The sequence below is a fragment of the Aythya fuligula genome, chromosome 5, assembly GCF_009819795.1.
Source record: "Aythya fuligula isolate bAytFul2 chromosome 5, bAytFul2.pri, whole genome shotgun sequence".
Classification (NCBI taxonomy): Eukaryota; Metazoa; Chordata; class Aves; order Anseriformes; family Anatidae; genus Aythya; species Aythya fuligula.
Genome location: NC_045563.1, coordinates 53,293,644 through 53,320,695, shown reverse-complemented (window position 1 = coordinate 53,320,695; position 27,052 = coordinate 53,293,644). Strand labels below are relative to the sequence as shown.

The following is a 27,052-nucleotide window of genomic DNA, read 5'->3' as shown; positions in this document are numbered from 1 at the left end:
AGGTATATAAATAATAGATGAGCAAAAATATATGGCAATTACAAAACAATACTTCTTTGGTATGTTCTCATAGGTTCCACCAATCTGTGGCTCTAAGACTTGTTCAGTCAATGGCAACATCTTTGCATTTAAGTTACGATTTTCACTCATTAATTACAGTGCATTTTGAACACAATTTTTTTTTTTTTTGTACTGTACTATATTCTGAGCCACTGACTTCTGCCACTTAGTGCATGCACTATGCAAAAGAATACATTTTTTCATTTTTGAGCTGTCAGCTCGTAACTTCAGTTGATATCCTGTAATTCTCATCTTGGAATATCTAGCAGCCAGTCTATCCCAATTCATCTTTGTCACACCACTAATACATTTGTAGGCTTCTGTCATATCCAACTCCTACATAAGTTTCTCCCTAGTTGCACTGAATAGGGAAAGAATTCTGCAGTTCTAGTCATTCTCTCTCTTTTTCTGTTTTTGTAGTTCTCATATATTATTTTAGATTTGAAAACAGCCCACAGCAATGGAAATGGAAAACCAATATAGGTTTATACATGTGCTTTACTCCATTCCTATCCCTAACATTATTTCTCTATTTTGTTGCTGTTGTTTATTTCCTTCTTGCTTACTACTGAATATATTTTTTTTAATCAGTCTACTGAATTATACTTAACTAAAAAAGCTTACTGTAAGATTGTTAACTGAAGAAACTAAGGGTTTTCAGAAATTTTTGACAGGTAGTAAAGAATAGCTAGCAAAGATAAAACTAGGGTAAGAACATCAACCATCTTGTGAAAGTGGGTCTAGGTATGGTTCAAGAGGGATGCTCTGAATACTGTGGACTTTTAACAATATTCCATGTGAATACAATGTGAATGCACATACAAATATTAATCAAAAGACAATTATAAGTTTGATTTTTTAAGAGATAATAGCTAATTCAGAGTGAAAAGCCACCATGCTTTGTACTTATGAGAAGTATCATGAGACTGAATGCTATCTATATACATTGAAACTTTCTTTTCAATTCACAGTTTTAAAATGTGAAGAATATTAATAGCTTTAATGAAAAGCCCCTGAAACCATTTAAGAGTTTGATTGCTCATTGACTACATATAGACCATATATCCTCCAAATTTCATTTTTGAACTTCTTTTGAACAAAGATAATCTCTAGTTTTTAAAATTATACTTGAAATTATGTTTTAAGAGCAATACAATAGTGACTGCTTCACATTAGAAGCCTGCGAAGAGTAAACTACTACATGTGTATAGGGTATTAATTCAAGTGACACATCACGATCACTCAACTGGTGACACACAAGCATTTATTGATGCAACTGGCCATCAAAAAGTTGTTTGGATTCAGCACAGGTGGCACTTAAAAATTGACTGCTGTTCCCCACCCCTAGCTCTCCAACGGTGTGACCAGAAGGGGAACCCAGTCCTAAGATGTCTCTCTCTGAAGGAAATGACACCTGCAGGGTGCTGTGTGACTGCTGAAATGCACAGAAGGGAAAGCAGTCCCAAAGAATCACAAATTATAGCATAACTTCAGTTAAAAGGGACCTTTGTGGATTATTTAGTCCAACTGTCTGCTCAAACCTGGTCTAACCTCCCATTTAGGTAAGCCTCTTCTCAAGGACCTTTCCAACTGAATTCTGAACTTCTAAACTGATGGAAATTCCACAGCCACACTGACACCTGGTTTTTGTGCTTAATGACTTTAACCATGTTTTTCTTTTACGACCAGATTTTTCTCTGCTGCAGTTTGTGTTCACTGTCCTTGTCCTTCCACTGTACACTTCTTCCAAGAAGAAACTGGCTCTACCTTTTCTAGTACACCTGACACTAACCTCAAAACCTGCCTACCAGTCCCCTTGCCCACCTCAACAGATAGAACAAACTTGCTGCAGTCAGTAAATGACAGAGCCAACAAGGAAAGCTTGGTTCTAAACATCAGGCATAGCCAATTATAACCTGGCAATTCCAGCGCTGCTACTGCATGAAGAGATATGGGAGAAATTCTCAGTTACATTCACTTCCATGCTTTCTCTACAATGAAGCAGTAGTAATGGACTGTAAATGTATCTCTTCTACAGCCTCAACTCTGTGGTGTTTTTTTTTTTTTTGTTGTGTAGTCGTTTCTTTCTTAATTATAGAATAGGATACCATAACTGGTACCCAAGATAAATTCTGAAACTTTATTTTGAAACTTTATCTTCAAGGACTGCAGACCACAAAGTTTTTATATTAAAAAACAAACAAACAAAAACTGCCTGTATACCAACAGAAGACTCAGCTGAATTCTCTCTCAGGAATTTCTCTAAGTAGAAAACTGCGCAAAACACCCAGAGCTTAACTCCTGATCATGTGACCTAAGGTCTTCTAAACAGCTTTCCCTTATAATCTCCTTATCATCTCTTCACCTAGTTCCTTGGTCTTCCTACGTAATACAAAAAGCTACCTGGGGCAGTCTAAAAGACCCCTAATAAGCACCTCCTTTGGAGTCTCACGATTACATGTGAGGTTGTCAACTTTGTAGGCTGTATTTCAGAACTAGATAAGCAATCTGGATTTTTATGAAGAAATAAACCTACGTATCACTCTATACATGCTGGAAAACTGACACCCTAAAAATACAGGGCCTCTCTTCCCATGTCAGGATTTAGAAATAACTGAAAATAGGATAGAAATATAATTGAGTAGGATTCTGACCCACATTTGCAATAGAAGTTTACCATGTCTGATGTGAGCAAAGTTACTTTTTTTTTTTTTTTTTATTTGTTGTAAATAATAATCACATTTAACAATAAGGTGGCAAAAGAACACTGTTCAGACATCCTAGTCTCTCTGGATAACGTACATGACCTAAAGAAAAAAAAAAACACAAATAGAATGGAAGAGCAAGATACTGATTTTTGAAGTGTAACTGATAAAATCAGTTCCAGACAACCTCTTTCCAATAAGTGTTCTATCAAACTGTGTATTTTGCTTCTGTGAGGCAGCTGTAGTATCCTTTTCAGTAATGCCAGAGGAACATAAAGCTGTCTTTCCTACTGCACAGAATGCATTACTTCCTGCTTAAAGCATCCTATGTTCCCCATGTCCACAGGAAGAGGGTACATCTGCTACATACCTGTCTGAATTCACAGAGAAACTACAGATGTGATGAGACTGTAGTAAAATTACTGGAAAGAGGTCACCTACCTTTCTGCTTCACGATAACCTTAAAAATCCTTTTTACTCTAAATTAACCTTACCAGGAATACAGTGAGTTAAAAAAAAAAACAACAACAAACAAACAAAAAAATCATACACACTTTGCTGGTGACAAAGATACCTACCCTAAACAAACACCAGTAAATTTACAAGAAAATCTCCTTATCTGTTAAAGAACTGACATGACAGAGATGAACAAAACAGATGACATTTATCCTGAAAAGACTCCCAGAGCAACCCATGCCATAACACACTACAACACAGGCCGTCTCTTACCTGAGCTGGTGAGCACACTCAGGGGACTGCTGGAGGAAGTGAGTGCAGCGGTGCCACTTGGTGTATTCTGAGCTGCACTGGCTGCAGCTGCTAATGCAGCCAGGTTCTGCAACTGCATCGCATTCAGTCCTGCAACACATTGAAGAATACACAGAGTTTCTCCTACAATAGCCACCATCATCCAAAACTAACAAATCCAGTAACCTCAGCACATCATAATGGGATTTGTGGTAATGGGCAGGAGCTTAAAAACAACAGACTTCAGTACCAGTTACCGATCTCTTCTACATTGTGATTCCTTGTTACAACTAAAATGAAATGTATTTTTTGCCCAGAAGGATGATTTCTCTAAAAGACCAAGTAGTCACAGTCCCAGATGTAGACTCCAGAGCACAGACATTTTCAGGCAGTGTTATGTACAGTCATAAAAGCATAGCAGTTTTAACTGCTATGGACAGTTAAGACAGGGTATAACAGCTCATCTGCAAGCCACAGAACTTGTCTATACACCAGGCTAATAACCTCATCTTGTCTCATATCCCTCTCCTCTCTACAGGGGAGCAGCAACAACTGCAGAATTCTTTCAAGAAGGCCTACACAACACAGTAGCCAGCGTCACACCTTTAAACTGCCATCAGCTGAATATCAGCATGCTTTATCTGGTCTCCGTGGCAGACAAGAAGCAACAATAAATTGTAAAACAGTGTTGAGTGGCAAAATTCCTGACCACAAAATCACCTACTGTATGCACAGGCTAGCCAGCTGGTCAAACAAAAGTGGTAAGGAAAATGGAAAACATCAGGCAGGTTGTAGGTAAACTGCCAGTAATACCAGTGGGAGGAAGAATAGCCGATGAACTTTTACTGGTCATTTACTCATCTGACTCATCTTCATTTTGAGTTATAATTTAACCTTCAGCAGGCTAGCTCCAATCTTCCATTTCTGCTTCTCTTTCCTTTCCCTTATTTCCCTTTCACATCTCCACAAGAAATTTTAATTGTCATCATTCATGTAACATTATCCAAATGTCTTAAGTAGATCCAGCTCCTCATCTTTTGGAAGATGAGTACTTGGTGATAATGCACACCTACCAATTAAAGTCTCAGTTTTGCACTTTAAGTGTGCAAACACAACATAAGAATGTAAACGGCAGTGCAGCATAAACTGTTCGTTCTCTAAGTAGCTTCTACTGCTTTTAGTATTTTTTTTTTTTCCTCTTTTTTTTCCCCCCTCCTCTAATTGTTCTCTCTTTGTGATCAGGTCTGTATCTTTAATCATATTTAGTGCCCCAAACATGAGGATCCTGATATTGTTTATATTCTTTAAGGTGCAATTGTAACATAAAAGTATGAAGTTAAAACCAACAAGTTTTTTTTGTTGTTTTTGTTATTGTGCTACAGAGGGTTAAAACTGCAAGTGTTAGAGCTTGTGAAGAACAGAGCAGCTTGCTTCCTTTCTGAAGCAGTTTGGCATGTACATGCTGCACCTGTTTTCTTGTCATCACATTGTTTTCCCATCTGCTTTCAAATAGGGTCAAGATTAAATTTTGTCTATAAGCCTAATACAGAGTGGGATCTAATTACCTGCTTATTTTTCTAAGAATTTCAGGAAAGGCAATCAAGTAAGATATTAATGGGACTTTGAAACAAACTCTTCCTGTGTAGAGCCATAGACTTGGAATACTTCTTTCAAAACACCATGAAACATGCTACTTATATGCTAGGGTTCTCATTTTATTTATTTATTTTTTTTTAATTTATAGCAAAGTCAGAAATACCCTGAAAATTCCATATACAACCTTATCTATCTGGGCCACCCTAACATCCATATTGTTGTGACAATAAATACAAACTGCTATACTATTTTTCCCCTTTATCACTGACTGCTTTTTTAAACAGAAGCAATAAGTGAAAAAATATCACGAAATCTATTTACATCACCACCAAACAGGTGTTAGTGAAACTAAATTTGCTTTTAGTGAGACTCTAGAATCCAAGAGCTCTGAAGAAGCTGAACATGAAAAAAAAATACACCTAAGAAGCTAAGGTTAGAATAAGTCTCAAGAAAATAACGAAGTTATTAGAACGGACAACACAACACTTGTAAAATCTTGCAATTGTTGCTGGTGGATGTACAAAGAGACTTTACCTTTTAATACTTTAAGGTCAACCTCTGCACAGACAGGGCACATAATATTATTAACTACTGGACAACTCTAAGAGGCAATTTTAAAAGCACTAAGTGTTCAGTATTAAAACCAAAACTATAGGTTCTCTGTCAGCAGAAAAATTTAGAGGAAGTGATGAATAGAGTTACTAACATGGGTTTTATTATTCGCCATCCTCTGAAGACAGAAAGTGCAATTAATTTGCAGCCTCAGTTCAGAAACTTTTACATTATCTCCATAATCCTAAAGGATACTTCAGATAACTTCACTTATGTTTTGACTAGCAATCAACAGCAAGGAATTTGGCTTATATCTGTTAAGCTGATACTCCCACATCACAGCAATATTGTAAGTAATTGTAAAACAAATGCAGGAATTAAAGAACCAGAATGAAGGACTAGTTCACATTACTTGCAACAATACATTTTCAACTTTGAGGCATTTAAAAAGAAATAATTTAAAATATGAGACCTAAACAATTAAACACATGCCCTAGTGCTTATTTCAATACCACGGTGCTTCAAATATGGATCTGTTTGGATGAAAATAAACAGTCCTTTTTTTTTTTTGTATCCATAAGGGAAGATAATTTTAAATGCCAGAGGTAGGGGAGATAAACAGGATACCACAACTTACCTTGGAGAAAACGATTAACTAAGATTAAGAAGGAACATGCACACTTTTAGCAGAGAATTTCTGTCATTCCACAGGAATGGGTAAACTCAGGACTACTTACTACAACTGCAATATGTCTACAAGCCTTTTGGCTACTTTTTCTATCTGCCTTTTTTTTTTTTTTGGGGGGGGGGGGGGGGGTGGGGTGGGGTGGGGTGGGGTACACAATTTGTCTTCTGGTGGAAAAAACTCACCTCCCATTGGGTGGAGGCTGCTCAATGTGTTCAGGTTTCCAGATGAGGCAGCTGCTGTCTGCTGAAGGAGCTGCAAATAAAGCTAGACATTACACCAAAAAACAAAACAAGAGTGAGAGTGAGGGCTGGCTCCGCTTCTGGGAGAAACTGCATCACACCACAGCCAGAGCGCCGTCACAAAGGGAATTCCCCCTGCCCATGCACCAAATCACAGCAAAGCGTAAAAAGAATTCCTCTTCAAAAATACAGCCAGAGCACCACCAGAGTGAAAATCAATGTTGCCCATGCACCGCATTGCAGCCAAAGCAACACCACAATGCTTTTCCCACTCAGGACAGTCAGTATACTAGCCTAAGTGAAATTTGTATCTAATGCACCAAGACAAAAACAGAATCAGTAATGAGAGAGAACACCTATTCAAAGCACCTCAGGCAGGACTGCTACCCATAATTCTACCTCAAGCCAGACTTTACAGCTGACATTGCCAGTACAGGACAAATGGCAAATGCCATACCAAAAATCAAAAATCAAAGAGCCACTGTGAGAGGTGATCTCCTCCACATTTCTTAAGCACAGCAGCCATGAGAGAAATCCCAAGCCCCTGCTAGGAAGCTATTTAGAGAGATTTCCTACTGCTCTTTTCTCCCTTAACCACATGTTGTTAAAAAAAAAAAAAAAAAAAAAAAAAAAAAATTCAATCTACCAAACTTAAAGCAGAAGTAAAAGAATGAACGTCCCCACTTCAGTAGTACACTATACCAAGAATGAGATGAAGTTTTCCTTTTCTATTCCCCAAATTGCATGAAAACAGTTCTCATAGCTATGTGGTAATCCACATGAGCCAGAGCACACCAGTTTATGAAAGTTCACCCTCTAGGGACCCAGCAAAACCAAATGAAACTAGTGACAAACTGTAGACTACCTTCTTGAGTCATTTTTGATAGAGAAGAGTAGTTTCTGTCTATATTCTGGTGTGTTTTTATTTTTGTTGTTGTTTTGTTTAGTGTACACTGTGAGCTGCTTCCACCTGCCCACCTTTTCTATTTGCTCATCACCAAGTACTAGCCTATGTCTCACTGGAAGGGGGTGAAAGAAATGCTGGCTAAGGAACAATGGAACAGGAATTCTTCTGCCATTCTGCAGAAGACAAATAAATGTTTCATCGCTTAGCGCTAGGGAGACTGGGGCAGAAATCCTCACTTAAATGCATCCTGACTAGCTGTTAGCACATAACAATTTCCTGTAATTCAGCCTCCTCATCCACAAAACGGGGATTACAAGCCCTACTTCTATTTATCAGGAGCCTTCTAAACATGAATACATTGAGCATTACAAAACAATCAGACACTGCAATCCCTGAAGAGATGAAAAGAACTCAGATGAGAAACTCACTGCTAAGTATTGGGGTCCAAGTGTGTTGAGACCAGCCAGGTTTCCCCATACCGAGGCAGCACTGATCTGTTGCATTTGTTGCTGGAGTTGCTGAGCAATTCGTTTTTGCTCTTTGTCCTTTTGTGTGTCTGCAAATTTTACCACAATGGGAGAAGAGCAACCCTGCAAATAGCAATTCAAACAATTACACACTTGCTATCCCCCAGTTATCAGAAACTACTGCATTAAGACCCAGTCATTAGAAGCATTTCTGACACCCTCCCCATACATATATATAATCAAACAATGCGTTTTATTAAAGGTTCAAAATCTCATTTGATTTTCATTCCATTTTATATTTTGGTATTTCCTCTGCAGGTGAGGTTTCTATCTTGAGCTCTAGGAGGAGAGCAAACAATGTCCTCTCCCTGCTCTCTAGTCCCCCAGACTCCACAGTAACTATTTTCTCCTGACATTCCCTAACTTGCTTTACCTCCATGGTTTGTGCTTGGTGCATTGCTTTGATTGCTGTTTGTGCCATGGCTCTTGTTGTAAAAGTCACAAATGCACAACCTGGGGAAAGAACGCAGAAGGAAACAAGTCACTCACTTTATCAGCAATTACCGGGATGAATAAAGCAATGAATATACCTTTAAAAAAAAAAAATCACTGAAATAGCTGAAACGCCACCTTGAGCTACAAAAGGTAGCATCACCTTTTGGAGAATCTTGAACTGTCAGAAAAATTTCTGCTTACCTCGGCTCAGGCCATCGGGGCCCCGTAATATCCTGCATTCTTCAATCTGCCCAAAGGGGGAGAACATCACTCGGATATCGTTTTCATTGCACTTCTTGGATATCATTCCAATAAACAACTTCCTATCTTCTACTGCTAAGAAATCAAAGGATGAGAGTATTACCAACAAAAACATACTTACTACATCTTACTTTGTCAAACATTCTCCATCAACCGTAGAATTACTTTCCTTCTATTTTGGGGTAGATGCTTGTTAAAAAACAACTCCTAATAATGCAATTTCTTTGCTTTACGAAGATGTATATGTGACACCTCAATGAATCTGAAGGATGCCTGTTTTATAATGTTTTTATATTTTACTGTCTGTTTCTCCCTTGCAAGCCCGTGAGCTACAAGAATGTTAAACCCCCCCCCCCTGGCTTCAGTTAGGATATAGTTAATTTTCCTTCTAGTAGCTGGTAGGGTGCTGTGTTTTGGATTAGGATGAGAAGAGTGCTGGTAACACGCTGATGTTTTAATTGCTGCAGAGCAGTGCTTACACCAAGCCAAGGACATCTCAGCTTCTCACTCTGTCCTGCCAGCAGGCAGGCCGGGGGAGCAGCAGGAGCGGGGAGGGGACAGACCCAGGACAGCTGACCCAAAGTGGCCAAAGGGGTATTCCATCCCATCTAGGGTCATGCTGAACAATAGATAGGGGTGGCTAGCTGGGGTGGGGGGGCCGGCTGCTCAGGGTTAGGTTGGGCATCGGTCAGCAGGTGATGAGCAACTGCATTGTGCATCACCTGTTTGTACACATTATTAGTAGTAGTACTGTTATCATCATTATTGTTATTATTATTTTCCTGTCTTAACAAATTGTCTTTATCTCAACTCACAGGCTTCACTTTCCCATTTCTCTCCCCCATCCCAGAGAGGGAGGAGGGAGGGTGAGTGAACAGCTGTGTGGTGTTCAGCTGCTGGCCGGTTAAACCACAACAAAAACAAAAACAAAAAATGCATCAGATTCAGCAGCACTTCCCATATCTCCTACATTTAGTTCCTGGTTAGCAAGAGAAGAGTTGTGTCTATTTTACTGGACTATTTTCATCCTCTCATCTGTCCATTCTATCTTTAGATGGCCAACATACCTCACCAGTGTCTAAACAGGCAAGTTAGTCACAAAAGGATTTTCTCTAGCTCATTAGATTGGTGTGATAGGGGGCCAATCACCTAAATTTACTTCTGCCTATTTCCTCATGCTCCTGTCTCAACAGCAGAAGCAACACCTGTTGTTTAATTCTGTTTCACAGTCATCCATTCTGATCTGTACCAAAGGCAAGAAAATGACACATCCAAACTGATCCATCTGCTATTGTATCTTTCCTCTAAATGCTGACACTACCAAATATATTAGTGTTGAAGAAAAACTCCTAGTTTGTGGACTATTTTAAAATAAATGGTGCAGAAACAGACATTTCTCTTAATTTGCCAGTTGGTGGTTACTAATATCAGAACTTTAAACCTCTCATTTTATTTATCTGAGGATGCTAATTACCTCAGAAATACTCACTTTTAAGTGACGAAGCAAATTAATCAGAATGCCACTTGGACATTTAAAACAGTTTGCAAATAAAACATTCAACACAATATAACATGACGAAGGCATGAAGCACAATTTGAAGCTTCAGGACAGAAAGTTTTCTCCTATTTAGTGCCATGGTGAGGGGAAATCAATTTCTTTGCTGACTCCTTGGAGCGGACAAGGAAAACTCCAAACCTTTCCAGCTGACAAGTTTTAACGGACTAGTAAATCTTGATGTTGCACCCAGTTCACTGTCAAGCTCTTGGAGCATAAAACTGCCTTTAAATCCTTTTTGTAGTCCATTTTAGTTCAAGAGTTCCAGAATTTATTTTAATGTCAAGTTAAAATACTTTAACTGATGCTTTCCTATTTATATACTCACCTTAACCCTGTACTAAAATTCATGTTATAGCCTCAGAGCTGTCACCTTAAAATTTCATTAAATACACCTTCCATTTCCCATTATTCTTCCAAGAAACATACACACCTGTGTGTGTGTGTGCATATATACGTATTTGAGTGTGTACATAAACTCATCATTGAAATGCACAGATAAATCATTTAAGCAATGTTAGGTGTTTAACATCTTAATCTGAAATAGCCAATGTGTAGAAGTATACTCACAGTATTTTCTCTGATGGTCTGTTTTTGAATTCTCACTCTTCCTTGTATACTACAAGGTAAAGTTTTGGACTCCCACCCTAACCACAACAGGCTTTCAGATTGGTCAAACACCTGAAAAGCATTTCTGGATTTCAAACACCTTAGTACAAACAAGAACTCACTGGATGTTTCCCCAACTGACACCATGGTTTTCCGCGGAAGCAGCAACAGTGGAAGATACTTAGTCATGAAAATTTAGAGAACTCACTTACAATACCTACTGTACTGAAAACATGCCTTTTTTTTTTTTTTTTTTTATAATTAGGTCTCCAGTTCAATATGACTCGATCAGAAGCTGTTCAACAGAAGCTGAAATTTCTGTATTAGCATGAATAGCGCCACAAGTCTCAGACTTTAGCACAGCTTACCATTATTCTTTTCACTGTCAGCTGGTTTCATCTGGATAGGATGGTGCATCTGAAATGCAAAAATATTATTTAATCCCAGATGTGTTCACTTTATGCTACATGAAATATATTTCCAGAAGAATAGTGGAAGAAAGAGATGGTAGCCTGAATTGTCTCTACAGAAAGGTGTAAGTAACAATACATACGTTTCTGGAAGAAAGAAAAGCTTTTCGAATGATACACCATCATTCCTCCTGAGAAAGTACTTTTATAGAAGCCATGCCCACACACTTCACTACCATATTATTCCTCAAAACACTCCAAATTTCCTTTAAGATCTGTTATTGTACAAATATATTAAAAAGAGCAAGACTGTGAGATCTCTTAAACATGACTTGAGGGCAAAATAATGTATGTTTTACATCTGTGCTGCCAGAGCAGAAAAGAAAGACAAGATAGAGCTGAGAAGAAAGAATGCCTCTTCACTTACCCCTGGGAGAATCTTCATGTTGTGAAGAGCATTCTGTGCTTCTAGTGCAGCTTTACGGGTATAAAACGTAACAAAACAGCACCCTGCAATTGAAACAAAATGCTAGCTAAGGAAGAACACTAGGAATCCTGATGTGTTGTACAGAAATTAGAAATCCCCCACTTTCACCTTTCCAATGCAAAATACATGACAAATAGAAGTTAGGCATTGAAATAGGTAGGTGTTACTGATTTTAACTTGAAAAAGATTCATGTGTGTAATAAAACAGGATACCATCAACAGGATATATTCAATACCATAACATATCATTAAAACAAGCATTTAAATGTATCTGGCAAACAAATCTTGGCTACTTCCACTGTTAAACTCAATTATTTGGTAGTATCCAGATCTTAGATCTGGTTTTACAGGAAATACATTATTGCATATTACTGAACTGCATACCCAGGTTACAGCATTTAGTTGGGATTTGAGGTACTAAGCATTTGATATATACAAGAAAATAAATAAAAACTTTTTATTTTGTATTTTATCTGAAACTGTGACACTTCCAGCAAGATTTTGGCCATATCATAACATCATAGCAATGCTCTGGAGCAACACAATATTTATTAGGTGTTCTGCTCTGTATTTATAATCCAGACAGCAAACAGTTAAGATTAGAACTGTGTAAAAGCAGCTGAGACCCCAAGTCTAACATGAGAAAGACAGTTCTCACCTTTGCTTTGAGGAGGGTTTTGGCTCCTGTCCCGCAAGACATTGATTTCATAGACAGCACCATACTGTTCAAAAAGTTCTCTTAGATCTTTCTCACACCAGCTCCGTGGGACCTGACCCACAAACATCTTGATAGCATCTAGATCAGGTTGGTCTGGGTGATCCAGTGTGCCATTCATTTTCTTTGAGCTATGAAAAATAACAAGGAATTTCTGTTATATTACTCACTACGGATTCTACATGTCATTGCAGCTAGAAGCAGCGTGCTTATAGTGAGGTTAAAATATATTTCAACACGTATATAAACATGTATGATTAAAACAAAGAGACTCCTGCACATCTGCAATCCTGCATGGCAAGAGAATATTCATGAATATTATTCACATTCATTGGCAAGTCATATACTTGGAAACCAATTACTCTGCACAGTTGTTTAAAACTTCTCCTAATGTATGCTCTTACAATGTAGACATCTGGAATTCAGGAAATGTTTGATGAGATGACTGAAAAATATCACTAGTTCAATCCTATAAAATTTTACAGGAGAAACTGGAAGTGGAAGGAACCTAAACTAATAACTAGCATAAATGAGGGTAACTTTTTTTGTATGTTTAAAGATGACTCTGTGGAATTATATCCTGGGGTGAAAAAACATCTTAAAAGATAAAAATAGGTACAATTGAATCAATGAGAAGTCTTGTTAAAGATTTACAATGATATAGTGCTTTGTGAAAATAGGCAGCTTTCAACAATATCTGGAAAAAAAACAGGCTCAGGTTGCAGATGAACAGGTTGGGCCTGGATAATCTTAGTCTCAGACTAAATCAAGCTGAGTAACAGTAGGGTGCTAACACAGAAAGAGAATCATTACTTAGATTACAACAACACACAAGTTTTGATTATGGGGTTCTTCAAAAGGTTTCAAGGCACTACGTGGAGCTGCATGTGAGGCACTACATGGAGCTGTATGAACTGTTTAAAGCCTGTCAATAAAACTGTTATACTTCACACAGCTACCTGAAAGCCATACGCTGCTTTCTGTATTGACTCCTCACTGTTTGCTGAATACAATGTGAGGTCTTGTTTTTGGCAGTCACAGGCTGGTATACCACAGGACCTATCTTTGTGGAAGGCTGTAATGACATCCTATTGCAGCTGTAGTGATTAGTATGCTAAAACTGCTGGCCAACCCCTACATAGTCTAGAAAGAACATGGGGACCAGAACAGTAACCACGCAATGATTCCCCCCAGCCAGGTCCCCAAGCTCATTGTTGAAGGATACAGTGGCCTTCTTCCAGAGTAGTCAGCTCTCTTTATCTTTGTTTTTTTCTTTTTTAAAGATTTTTTTCAATGGCTTATTACATTACAGGCAATGACAGGAACACTGTTTACTATAGGCACATTTATCCCTCAACATAATTGTTTTAGAAAAATTTCAAGACCAGGCAACGTTTAGTTATTTTTTCTCCCCTCTCAATATGCTGCTGTACAGAGTACGATAAAGAATCGATGCCAAAGTTTTATAACTGTATGAACTGACCTCAGAAACCACACAGCTTCTTACTAGAAGGAAAGCGAATTATCCTCATAAATCCTTTCACTACTCAACCTTTCCACTCCAAAAGAGTCAGCATCTCTTCAAATATCCAACATAAAGAATACCTTTTACGAAGAGGTAAACTGCATGTTTTTTCGTTCTAAATGAGAACGACTGGAAGTCACTTAACCTTTTCCAGTAATAATTTTCAGCCCTGCTTTCTCTCCCATGGACAGTTTCAGGAGCACTGCCAGTCCCCTGTTAAGTGAGCAATTTTTAACATGACCTCAACAGGATTTCAAGGAATCCTTCATTCCTAATTAGAAGGTTTAGTCTGGAATCATTAACAGGAAAGAACTGCAGTTGTTCTCCCAACAATTCATTTTAATAACTGATTTTAGAACATCAGCACCCGTAGCATACAGCATACACGTAAACAGTACAATCAAATAGCTTTATTCCTCCTTACCCCCAGCCCCAAAATTAATCATTTTTTTCCTCCGTCCAGAATCCAGTATCAACTCCCAATGCCTGCTACGCTTTCCTCAAGAAAACCAGTTGCAGACTCCCCTATCCCTCTTCCCCCCCACGGAAACGGGAATCCATTAGGCAGCATTGGCTTCAGAGAAAGCAACTCCAACTCTCACTTCAGTTATAAAATTAGACATGAAGGTAGACTACTTACACAGGGCTAGCATTCAAGGAGCAATGGTCCACCATCATCTCCGGGAGGAAATCCAACTTGAACGCAGCCATCACCTCAGTCTGTCCCAAACTACTAGCACTAACTCGGTGTATTGCCTAACCCCTAAACAACGCACTTCCAAAAGTCCTGCAGGTCTTAACACTCAGCCACACAAAAAAACACTCAAACCACAGAAACAGAAGCTCAGGGAGACCAGCAATAGACACCACAGAAACAGGCTGGACTGGGAAAGGGACATGGAATCCCAGATTAAAAAGGGGATGTGACCATGTGAAGGGAGGCTCAGCTCAATACACAATGAAAATGCTGATGCACTGGGCTTGTTTTGTGCAATTTTCCCTGGCGAAGCAGTACTGAGTGCACTGTCAGATAAACAGAGTGTCAGATCCATGAAGATAGCAATGGGTAACAGAGCAGAAAGAATACAAACTCCAGTCTTTCCATCCCCAACTAACTCCTTGCCTCCCAAAATGGCAGCCCAAGGCCTTGAGATCCAGGCAGTTCCCATCTCAGCAGCATTAAGGTGGACAATTCATTGTGTGTAGTCAAAAGGTTCCTTCCCCACAAACATTTTCAATGTCTGATTAATGATCTCACTCTTTCCACCTTGTGCCATTTTTGACACTCTTAAATTCTAGGCAAATGCCAACTGTTTCTCTGAACCTGCCAAAAAAAAAAAATAATCAAAGCTAAGGTCTGTTATCTCAAAAAATCCCCAACTCCCACAGAGCTTCAACAGCTCCTCTTTAGAGGATCAAAACATCCTTTGTTTTGGAAACAACACTTTGCCCATCATGGTTCTGTAAATCCAGAAACACACAGACAAAGAAAGGGAAAAATACACGACTAGTGGTAATACCATTCGTGTTTTTATACTGTTCCTGGCAGAGATTTGTTGAAAACTGTTGTACAAACTTTGGAAACACTGATCGTAACACCTTAGCTTCTTCATCACTAAAACAGGAATAACATGTTCATCGAGGAACTGCGAGGTGTAATAATTACACGCATAATACAGGCCTATTGTTAAGCCTCCAGTACTCAACCTAATGGGGAGATAATCTTGTTAATACCACATTGTGAGATGCAGAAATATTTGATTGCAGAGTGTGCTACAGAGCCAGCTGGGTGTGTCCGAGCACTCCAAGTGGTATGATTAGCTCAAGTCCAACATGAATCCAGATAAGCCTTATGCATACAGCCAATACAACCCCATAATAAACTCTTAGAGCATCATTAAGGAACGCGTACTGGGTCAACCGTGATCGCTTTTCTTGTCTGTCAATGACTGCAACACGTACCTGCAGTTATTTAGACTGGCCAGTATACCAGCTTTCTTTATGCTTGCACAAATACAGCATGTCTATTATTTTTTAGATAAATAACCCTTTCCAACTTCTGAAAAAAAAGAGCATTTCCCATCTTCTGCCTACAGCGAGCTGGGCCTTGTAATAGAGAGACATATGTTACTGCGAAATAAGAGAGGGCTTGAATTTATCACACATCAGATGTTCGGCACTAACTACTTCATGCATGCTCTTACTATGTGGTAAATGCAAGGAGGCTTATCCCTAAACAAGAAGGTGTAAGCTACCTGCTAAGCACCACTGGCATAAGCACTCAAGTCAGCACTGTGGAACACAGGTCAATTTACTAGCTTGCAGTAAATTGGTAGTATCTACCTTCAGACACATCTCACGGGCTTGTCCTACTTGAAAAATGCTATTCTGAATAAAATGCATCATATTCAAACATTGAATTCAGCCCGAGGCCTACTTTATGGATTTTTCTAAAATGAACCCACAAAGAGAAACACTTCAGATTTATATGGTTTCAAAGCAGCACATAATATACTGGGGTTCTTTCCATTGTTTATACGATTCTAGAGCTTAGCACCGTGAATTCTGGTCTTACCAAAGACAGAAACAGAACACCTCTCATCCTTAGTTTTAAGCAGCCAGTAAAACACTCCAGCAGCCATAGTCATTGTAGGTTTGATGAAAAATGATGCTGGTATGAGATACTCTAGAAAATGGGTTTCAAAACCGTTACTGGATTGATTAGCTTAAAGCACTACGTCATTCTGATTTGCTTTTACCCCCACATCTCTCTGCTCCCCAGAACAGAAAGCGTATTTGTTTGTTCCATTAAAACAAAAATGCAACAAGATACAGGCAAAAAAATTCCCACATCCTTCACTGTCACACTGTTACATTCCATGTCAAATTCAGTTTTCTGGCTTTGCTCATTAAAACATTAGTTTTGTACAATTATCCTGCCACATATTAATTTCTAATTCTCATTATACTTACTCTTTTCTCCTCTGATATGCTCACTTCATGTAATGAAAAACTGCCAAAAATATTTCACATGCTGTTATGTACAATTTGAGGGAAAGAAAAAAAATAATACTAGAATGGTGGATAAATATCTGAATGTACGTTAGCCACGACTCCATGCTTCACGGTGCCATCATTCCACAGTAATGACGGCAGTTTCAGTGACAAAACATTAGTATAGAGAATGGTTTTGTTTTAACATTACTTAGCTGAAGGAATCAAGTTGATGAGAGTAAAACACTTCCGGACTTTTCTTATAAAAATATCAGAAAGAGTGGAAAAAGATGGTATTTCACTACTGCATAGAAGCTGGAAGAATAAAGCAAAGAGGTTATTTCTTTGGAATTATAAAAACACAAAAGCCATCCTAGCCATTGCTCACAAAGAAAGAAAAATTAGACAGCTAAACACACTTATTTTTTGCTCAGATGTCAAATTCCTGCTGGCTTCCAGACCCATTCTTTGACTGTTTCTATTCAAAGGATAATAGAAACAATGTCTGACATTCCAAGCTCTATGTACTGTAGCTACAAATTTAAACGTGGTGCTAACCTGACAATATGAGCATTAAAAACTTCTGCATACTACAGATTAAATCTCACTTAAAAAAAAAAAATAAATAATAATAAAAAAAAATATATATATATATATATATATTTCTGAAGCCCTCGGCTATGTTGCAGAATATATTACCATATGAACTCCTCAGATTGTAAGGCATAAATGTTGAAAGTTTTGCTTTTATTTTTATGCTTGAAGAATTACATCCCATCTTCGGGCACAAAACTTGAAAATAAAACCCAAAAACCAAGCGCAGTATTTTCTTTCACTATGAAAGCCTCATTCATTGCAACGAGCAATTAACTGAAAGCTAAAGATAAAACCATCTTTTATTTTATACAATCTGAACCTCAGACAACATACACAGCTCTGAAGCTGAGGGACTACTGGGATGGTGAGAGCAAACTATGGGAAAGGATGCAGGCTATGGGGAAATCAGACACTGTGAAGCTTTGAAGGAGACAGGTCCTAGAATAAACTTCCCCTTGTATTATCTGTGCATATCCAGATCCCTACAGTGCTGCTGAATTGCAGTTTTGTTTTTTCAGCAGATAACCCCTAGGTTACACACATCAAAATACAGTAACTACCTGTCAGTATTTTATTGTTTCTTTGTTGATCGTGTAAGCATGTCGACAGAATGTTTTCAGCGTATGTGGAACCCAAAATGTCTTCCCATATCTCTCAATAGGTACAAAAAGCCCCCTACCTACCAGCCAAAGACGGAGTTGCTTTCTCTGACAATCTCTATGACAGTTACTCATTGTGAGCACACAAATCCGATATGTTGAGAACATTAAATTTACCATCAAAATAAATAAAGTTTCGGGTTGCTTACAACTCAGATTAATTTAACTGAAAGCCATTTTCATGTATAGGTGATTTTCATAGAAATTCCTAGATAGAGAAAATGATAGGAGGGGAAGACAACTGCTTTTATCTCTGAAATACCAGTTTCACGCTGCTTGCTCTTATGCATATAGCAGAGAGCATTTAAATCATCTATACTCTCTAGAGGTAGCACAATTTAAGTAAAATCCATTCTAAAAATAGCTTGTAACATAAGGGTTTGTTTGTATTTTTCTTCAAAATATTTCTGGGGACCACACTATTTGAGGTAAATCAAGATGTTCTTAATCTACTCCTCTGGCTTTTGAATGAAATCCTGTTTACCTTTAACTTCTACTCCAATTAGTTCTATGAAAGATCAAAACAAATTCTGAACTTCTGTCTGACTGAACAACCTGCACGACTCCCAGCTCTGCCAGAAGATGAAGCAGCAAGTCACCTATTCCTCTAGCTTATAGAAAGCCCGTTTTCTCTATGTAAGCACTCCTAGAAAGAGAAAATATAAGATGGCACCTAAGCTTACTATCAAATAGGAGTGTAAAGACAGATTATTCAAAATGAGTTATACAAAACCTACCTTCTAAATTGAGAATGAGGTTATCTTTCTGGAAAAGAACGTAAAGCATTGCACTAACACCTGAATGAATTTGTTATACTAATGAAGCCCAAACGGTGGAGTTTATAAAAAGACAAAAAACACACACATATACATTGTCTTTTAAATTGGCTACAGGACTCCTTAAATACATATTATTCTTTTGAAATCTTTCTGTTCTTCCTACCTTCTTACTGCAGTGCAACATTGGCTTGAAACAAAATTCCTGCCACTCATTTCACTAAGCAGAAGAGACTTGCAAAGGCAAGTCGGAAACCTGGAAGAAAGAAAACTTCTTACTCAGTTCATAGATAAAATATTTAGGAGCAGTGAGTTTTGTAATCCTGGAAAAATATTGATGGGGTTTGAGCACCACTGGTTGTTTACAGGGATATATTTTTCCACTTCTATCTAGTGCACATATATATATAATTCCCACTTAAAAAAAAAAAGAAAAACACAAACAAAACAAAACAAAAAAAAGATAAACAATAGGTTATATGGATCAAAATACTGGATATACAAACCTACCACCTTCTAGCTAACATTAGTAAGGAACAACTAAGTAATCTTACCTTTAAACACAGACTAATCAGTCATTTGTAAGATTTTAGACCTGTTTGTCAAATGCACACAGTACTACACATTATGAGAACCAAAACACAAATCTAGACTGCACTCTACTAGTCCAGTGTGGCACTTCTCAAGTTCAACAGACACAACTTTTTACCTTTCTAAATCAACATATCCAGTACAAACTCTTCATGTGAAAACAGAGAAGACTTTGTGTAGATTAAAAACACAGTTGCCTTTCTGTGGCAACCATGAACACAAATCTGATGTGTCAAAGCAGCATATAAAGCCCAATACCTGTTTAAGTTGGTTGTGCAAAGGGGTTCTAAACTAAGCTGGTCAGAAAAGACCTACCACTTGATGCTTTTTCAGAGTACCATCGGGGATTACAAACTGTGATAGAAAAGAACACTGTTTTCCCATTTCTGTACAGACCTGATGCAAAAATTCTGTTTCCAGATGTTATACAGGGCAATCAGGATGCAGAGATGCTTTCCTGAGACACAAAGAAATGAGAATATTGTTTGCTAGACAATAAACCTAAGCATTCCTACAAACATGACAAGGCATTCCACAAGCAGAACTAAAAAAAGCTGTTCCTACAGATGTTATCTTACCTCCTTACAATAAACCCAATGAAACTCAACAGCCTTCAATGTCTTCAACAGCCAACAGCAGGACTAGTTCAGAGCTACAAGCACAATGCCAGACAAAGGAAAGGAGCTGACTGTTTTGTTTTGACTTTCTCAAAGCACTGTCACATTCACTTAATGCTTAGGAACTCAATGCCTTGAGATGTTTACTGCTCTGCTTTTTTTTTTTTTTAAATGAAAAGTGAATTCCAAATTTTTCAGGAAAGATTAAGGCTTGTGCATTGTTTTCTTTAAAAACAAGCTAATAAAAACCCAACTAATCCAACTTCTTTCCATTAATCAAAATACTTCTGGACTGGAGCACAGACTGCACAGGCTGTACACCTACATCCAGTCCCTCCTGGTTGCTCCCTGTGATGCACGCATTAGTATGCAGGCTCCTCAAAAGGCACCAGCAAAGTAGTCTCGAACACTGAGGCTTCAGACAGGTCAGTGACTTTAAGCCATTGTTTTGCTGGAAGTACAAACAGGAATCACATAATGCTCTGACAGAATTTAATGACCATAATGTAAAAGTAAAAACAAATAGGGAAAATGTGTATATACAATATTACCCCATGCCAACATGAAGCCAAGCAGTTCTCCGTTGACTGCCACACACTCATTTGACTGACAAGTCTAGATGTCATCCTTCTGGCTTTTATTTGAAACAAGCACTAACGTGAACACGTGTATCAGTTCAAATAGGTTACATGTGGCCTATTTTTGCAAGTGGATAATGTCTCTAAGCTAACCAACTTTTCAAATGACACGTAAGAAAGCAAAATCTTAATGGCTGATAAATCAGTATTCCTCCTCTCAGAGGACGAAAGGAGATGTTTTTTCAGGCAAAGGGTAGTAGATTTTTTAAACTCCTTGCTGGCAGGATACTGCAGATACAATAAACTTACATGAGTGCAAGGACAGACTGGACTAGTAGCTGGAAGCTACCAGACAAACCCACAACAGGTGAGGTTCTTGTAAACTGAAAACAGAGGTTGAGAGATTGCTGGGTCAGTCTTGTGGTGACAAGGTGAAAACAAACAGTACAGATTATTACTCTCTACAAATGTGGAAGGCAGGAAGTCTGGAACATGTCAAAGATCCTATGAATGTGTATTGGGAGAAGGGAAGGGCAAAAAGTACTACAGGAAAAAAAAAAAAAAAAAAAAAACAGAAAAAGAAAAGTTGTGCTGTTAAAACTACTCAAAAGCTGAACTATACATATACTATGTAAATGCTAATTAAAAATGCTAACTTATTACCGGCAATGTATTCAAATGTTTTCATAAGCAACAAAAATAAATAACAAATCACACCTCTGGCCTTCAGAAATTCTACAGCACAGACCGTGATCAACATATATGCATTTCCCTTTCTTTTACAATGCCTTGCAATTGCTTTCAGTATGTTAGCATGTAACTGCCAAATAAACTCAATCTGTGGTATATTCAATACCTGGCTTACTCCTGAGGAGGACTACACCAAATGGGAGATGACAGCTCTGCAACATGAGCACTTATCTACCAGGAAGCAGGTTACACCATTTGTTCAAATCCGAGAAGCCAAAAAAAACCTGCAACAACGTACAGCTCTGGGAATAACTGCTAGTAACAGGAACTCAGAAACAGCTGAATTATCAGCCTTAATTCCTTCTTATTGCAGATAAATGAAGTTCAAAGTCTGCACGACTGTGGCTCCCAAACTTCTGCAATTTTCCCTTCATTGTCTTCATCTGCTTGCCTGAATGGGGAAACATGAGCATGCTGTGAATATACTAGTGGGGTTGTGGGTATCAGACTTCAGCAGTGTGAGTGGCCCACAGCTCTGCAGACAATGCCCTGCTTCTCTAGGGCAGAACAGCTGCACAACACTACCCTCTTACTTTCTTAGGACACAGCCATCAGCTAACACAGCAGCATGAGGCTGCTAACCCAGTGCTTGACCTGCCGCAGCTGTGTCTGCTACTTCAGTGATGACACTACAAATCCTTGCAGAGGCACTACAAAAATGAAGAAACAAGTGAACTGGACAGGAAACTGCCTCCTGACAACGCCTTGGGCTTGTCTAGCACCTACCTCCAATCATGGAATTTCTTATCTTAGAGCAATGAAGAATAAACAAACAGAGCCTCCAAAGCTCTCTGGTTTGAGGTTGCTCAAAAATAAATAAAAAAAGACAAATCACAGCTATTATTTTCAGAATCCTTACCCCCTCTCTTTTTTTTTTTTTTTTTTTTAAAGGCAAACTCCAAAGGATTTTAACTATCACAGTAGCTCCACGTACAGTGACATACACAGTATATACTGGCATTTTTCCAACGGCAGCCAGTACCTGCCCACCCTGTTTTCAAGGAGAGTACCTATGCACCATCAGGTTAATATTCTACTAAAACAATACAGTGACATCAATAAAAAAAAATCTGTTAGGAAAAACTTCACATTAAAATATTTACTGATGAAGTCCATCTTTTCTTTGTTGCTTCACTGCTTCCTTCTAACACCTGCTCCCCAAAGATAAACATAGCTGTTAATTTTTGTAAAAATGTAACAGTCTCTTCCAGATAAGTTTTGTTTCCTAATTTTATCTGGCATATTTCCTCATTTTTCTTCAGACAGAAGGAATATAGAAGGAGACAAAAATCAGCTTTATCAGCTGTTTCTCGGTGGTAGCAGTAGTAGTGGATAAAAAAACATAAAAAAAAAAAACACCACAAAAAAAAAAAAAACACAGTAAAACTTACTGTGATGCAAAGTAGACAAAGACCTGGCTGAAGAGGAATTCTATGAAAGACACGAGGCATATATGCAGATGAACAAATTGCCAAAAGGCTAAATCATGAATTTGGAGCAATTAACACATGACAACCTAGTAGAGCAGCTGTACTTGTAGAACAGATAATGGCAAGCCTTAATGCAGGCTCCCCAGAATAATTAATTTTGTCAAACCAAAGACAAGGTAATCACTGTGTGTTTATCCCTGTTTGCAAGACACTTCACAATTAATAATTGATATGAAGAAGCAGCATTGATGTATGAATCCCAGGGCAACTGCTTTTGAAGCAGATGCTTGTAGGTTTCCTAGTCTCATTGCCAACTTGTTGTTTACAAAGCCATATAGCCATTAAAAAACTATAAAGGATATAATCTTTTAAGCCTTGTTTTTTCAATTTTTTTTTGTCAATAACTGTAAAATTTCAGGTACCGTTTAATCTCTATTGAAAGACATGCAAAAGACGACTTCAGTAATTTTTATTTATTTATTTATTTTTAAACACCAGCCAAAATTCCAGCAGAGAGTTTGGGAAGCATTTTGAGTTTTTATCATTACAGTGCTAGAACATAACAATGCTTACGTGTTTTGGAAGAGACAAGCTACAGAGAAATACCTAAGAGATCTGAAAGACTTGTGGACACGCTGGCAACATAGAAAAAAACCTTGAGAAATTAGGAAGAGTAGCTTGGCCACAACAATAGTAAGAGGAAATAAAGGCTGCAATATAACACAGAGCAGGAGACAAGGCAGGAAATAAGAATACAAGAAGCAAGGACATGCATCTCTGCCCTGTGAAATTACAGAACTACTAAAAGGAAATGGAAACAGAACAAAACATTGCTGCTGCCTGAAGTGTTCTGTCCTTTTTTAATTTTTTTTCTTATGTTTATTAACTGAATTCTGACTTGCTCAAATTGGAAGTGCGGATGGTATACAACACCTGTACTTCAGCGCCCAGTCTTCCATAGAAAAGAATTTGAATACTAATGTCTGCAAGCTACCACGCGCTGAAAGCAGAGGAACCTTTCCCCTCTTTCTGTCTGCGATAACAGCCAGGAGTTCACCTTCACATATTTCAGCCTTTTGTCTAAGAAACAACCCTGCAAGCAATTCTGTTGAAGTATTTTATACGTGTAAGAAGTTGAAGGAGACCTAAACACAAGTATGACCTAGAAATCTGGTTTCAAAGAGCCCTGTAGTTTTGCTGTCTTTCCCTATACAACGTGAATCTGCAGCTCTAGACTCAGTCAAGAAGATGCACCAAAAACAAACATTTTGTCACCTCTGCAATGTTCGCAGAATTCTTTAAAAAGAATCAACTACACATTTTATGTTAGTTTCCTGCCACTAAAACACAGCCAGAAATTATTCTTTTGCTAAGGAGTTTGAAATCCACTGGGTCCTGGAAAGCTCTGACCAGTCTGCTTCTCTCCAAGCCAAACACACCGCAGAGCTACGAGGAGCAAGCCAACCAGCTACGTTTACACAGAGCATTGCCATGTAGTTGCATATGGGACCCAGGGGAGACTGCAGAACCGAATGTACAGCGCCAGGACAATACCACATCTGAAGACTGTTCTATCACCCCACACGAGAAATACTTTTAGCCAAGGTTTATTGCAAGTAGTACATCAAATGTTTGTGTAAAGAATTTAGAGGAAGCAAGAACTGGTGAGAGAGTGAGGTTTTTTGTTTGTTTTACTCCAGGAACATAACAAATAATCTTAACTGAAAGGAACAAACTTCATATTATTGAATAATTTACAGGCCTCTCCTTCCTGACTGTTTCTAGAATAGCAGCCAGTTCTGTTTAAAAAACTTCTACAAGTATGATAGAGGCTTTTCCCCCCCTTCCTTTTTAAATTTCAAGAGACCTTTCAGACTAAACAAAGCAACAAGTCTCAAGTTTCATTGTCCTTTGCAGCAATCAGAACAGCCATGCAAGCTGTTTTGACAAGTCCTTTAATCTTAAATTGTTTCTTCTAATAGCACCAGCTACAAAACAAGAACAGTTGACATTACACTACAGTTAAAAATATAAATATATATTTCTCTCCCGTTTTATTTTATCCAGATGAAAACTTTGGTTTGCACATTACCTGAAAAGTTCACAGGCAGCTCAGACAGCTCCAGCAGAGTGTGACAAGCAGTTAAAATAGCAATCATTGCAATAATCATTTCTACTTAGAGCACTGGCTAGCCCCATGGCAAGGTATGACTTCCCCTGGTTTTTGGCACAGGGGTGCCAAACAATTAATTATTTTACCTTCAGGAAAACAAAAGCAGCATCCTAAAGGAGGGCCAGAGCAGCAGGACGTACGACCATTCTCTCTTCTATTCACAGGGCATTTGAACACTGTTAAGGCAAATTTGTTTGCCTGGAAGAATATAAGCATAGTGCACGTAGATTTGACAAGTATAACAGAAGGTAGGAGTTCCTCACTCCTGAAACCAGCAGTGCTCACAAGGCCCTCTTAAAACAGCAGTATTTGACAAGAAGAGTAACTGTTTAGTTTGCTTTGGCAAAGTGTAGCATAAGAGTTTCCGAATACCAGGACCAATCCCAAGTCTCAGAGTAAACTCTCCATTTCAAAAACTTGTCTGCTTGGAGACAGCAGCTACCATAAAAGTGTGGAACAAAGGCAAGTGCTTTTTAAAAGGACAGCCGATTCCTCACCTCAAATCAAAGCTGACTCGTCCTCAGTTTAATTCTCTGAACCAGACTCTAATCAGAATTCCAACAGTTTTACCCTGATTCAATCTCTAGGCAGTTTGTTTATTCAATTCATCCTAAGAGGCATTTTATACTGGTATGTATAATAAGCAATGAGTATATATAATTTGGATTAATATATTAATATAATTAATATGGATTTATATAACCTTAGATGTTAAAGAGAAGAGGATGTTGATCCTCTTTCATTTGGACACCTTTCTACATTCACATTAAGACAGATGAATTCAAGATTTTTCCCTCATAAGGATGAGAAATTATGTATCTTACTGCAAACTGAGGTGTTCCAATTGGTGGCTTAGTTTCAGCAATCAAAATTGAGTAATTTGATATTTAAATAATTTGAAGATTTTGTTATTTATATAATCCAAACCATCAGATTCTGGAACTGTGTTTTGTAATTGGCAAAATTTCACAAGTCTGTAAAACTCAGTCTAATCACAGATTAGACTGTCAGAAAAGACAGAAATGCTTCAGGAAAAACAAAAAAACCAAAAAAACACAAATGCCAACATTCTCTTTTCTACTTTCTGTATGGACCTAATAAGGCAGCAAAGGAGCAGGAAGGGTAAACCACAGTGGGCTGGCCACTTAGGAAAGGAGTTTTGTTGTGCAACACCCACAATGCCTGGAGACCAATGCCCTCAAACTGGTACTTCCAAACAAAAGCCAGTTTTCTAAAGATCACTCAAAAATGAAGTATTCTTGGATACCAACTTCAGCTATTTCTACCCTAATGAATAACCTACAGAGAGGCTGGATATAATGCATTGTAAAAATAAATTATGTTTTCTTTCTAATATAGGCATGACTAAAACCTTACCAGTGTATTTATGAAAATCACAGCAAATGGTCATGGATAGAAAACAAATCTCTCCTCAAGGCAATATCAAAATTCAATCCCCACTGAGTGCATTCTAACTTATGGACAAAGAGGTGCCTTTCCTTCTGGCACCTGTTTCTTAAACCATTGTGTCCCCACAGTTTGAAGAAATACAAAATACATTTTTTTTTTCAAGTATGCATCCATCCTTATTCAGAGGAAATCAACACATGATTATAGCCTCTTTTTTTCATATATTTGATACATTAAACTCTAAAAATATATCTATTTTTAAACCTACTGAGGTTCATCTCTCTAATCCTGCTCTGGATGGGGAGCAATCATAGACTGCACAAGCACTCCTCCCCAGCTAGTTTTATTTTCCATGCAAGTCTGTTGTTACGGCTTCTCCTCCCACCCTGAGCATACTTTGAACCCTAGTAAAGGCTTCGAAAACTGATTTCCTTAAGACCTTACCAAATTGGATCTACA

General features: G+C 38.1%; 1 protein-coding gene across 15 annotated transcripts in view; it reads right to left on the bottom strand.

Annotated features, from left to right (window-relative positions):
- CELF1 (CUGBP Elav-like family member 1) overlaps window positions 1-27,052 on the bottom strand; it is a 54,944-nt gene that overhangs the window by 11,787 nt on the left and 16,105 nt on the right. For 2 of the 15 annotated variants that reach the window (XM_032188134.1, XM_032188135.1), the window contains exons 1-9: window positions 14,659-14,750; window positions 12,437-12,624; window positions 11,719-11,801; window positions 11,250-11,298; window positions 8,658-8,792; window positions 8,395-8,474; window positions 7,923-8,084; window positions 6,531-6,612; window positions 3,495-3,623 (exon numbers count right to left, since the gene is read on the bottom strand). In XM_032188134.1, the coding sequence (XP_032044025.1) occupies window positions 3,495-3,623; window positions 6,531-6,612; window positions 7,923-8,084; window positions 8,395-8,474; window positions 8,658-8,792; window positions 11,250-11,298; window positions 11,719-11,801; window positions 12,437-12,624; window positions 14,659-14,729 (979 nt within the window). In that variant the 5' untranslated portion in view covers window positions 14,730-14,750. Of the gene's footprint in view, window positions 1-3,494; window positions 3,624-6,530; window positions 6,613-7,922; window positions 8,085-8,394; window positions 8,475-8,657; window positions 8,793-11,249; window positions 11,299-11,718; window positions 11,802-12,436; window positions 12,625-14,658; window positions 14,751-27,052 lie in introns of those variants that run through there. The other 13 variants (XM_032188137.1, XM_032188138.1, XM_032188136.1 and 10 more) reach the window with 7 other exon arrangements.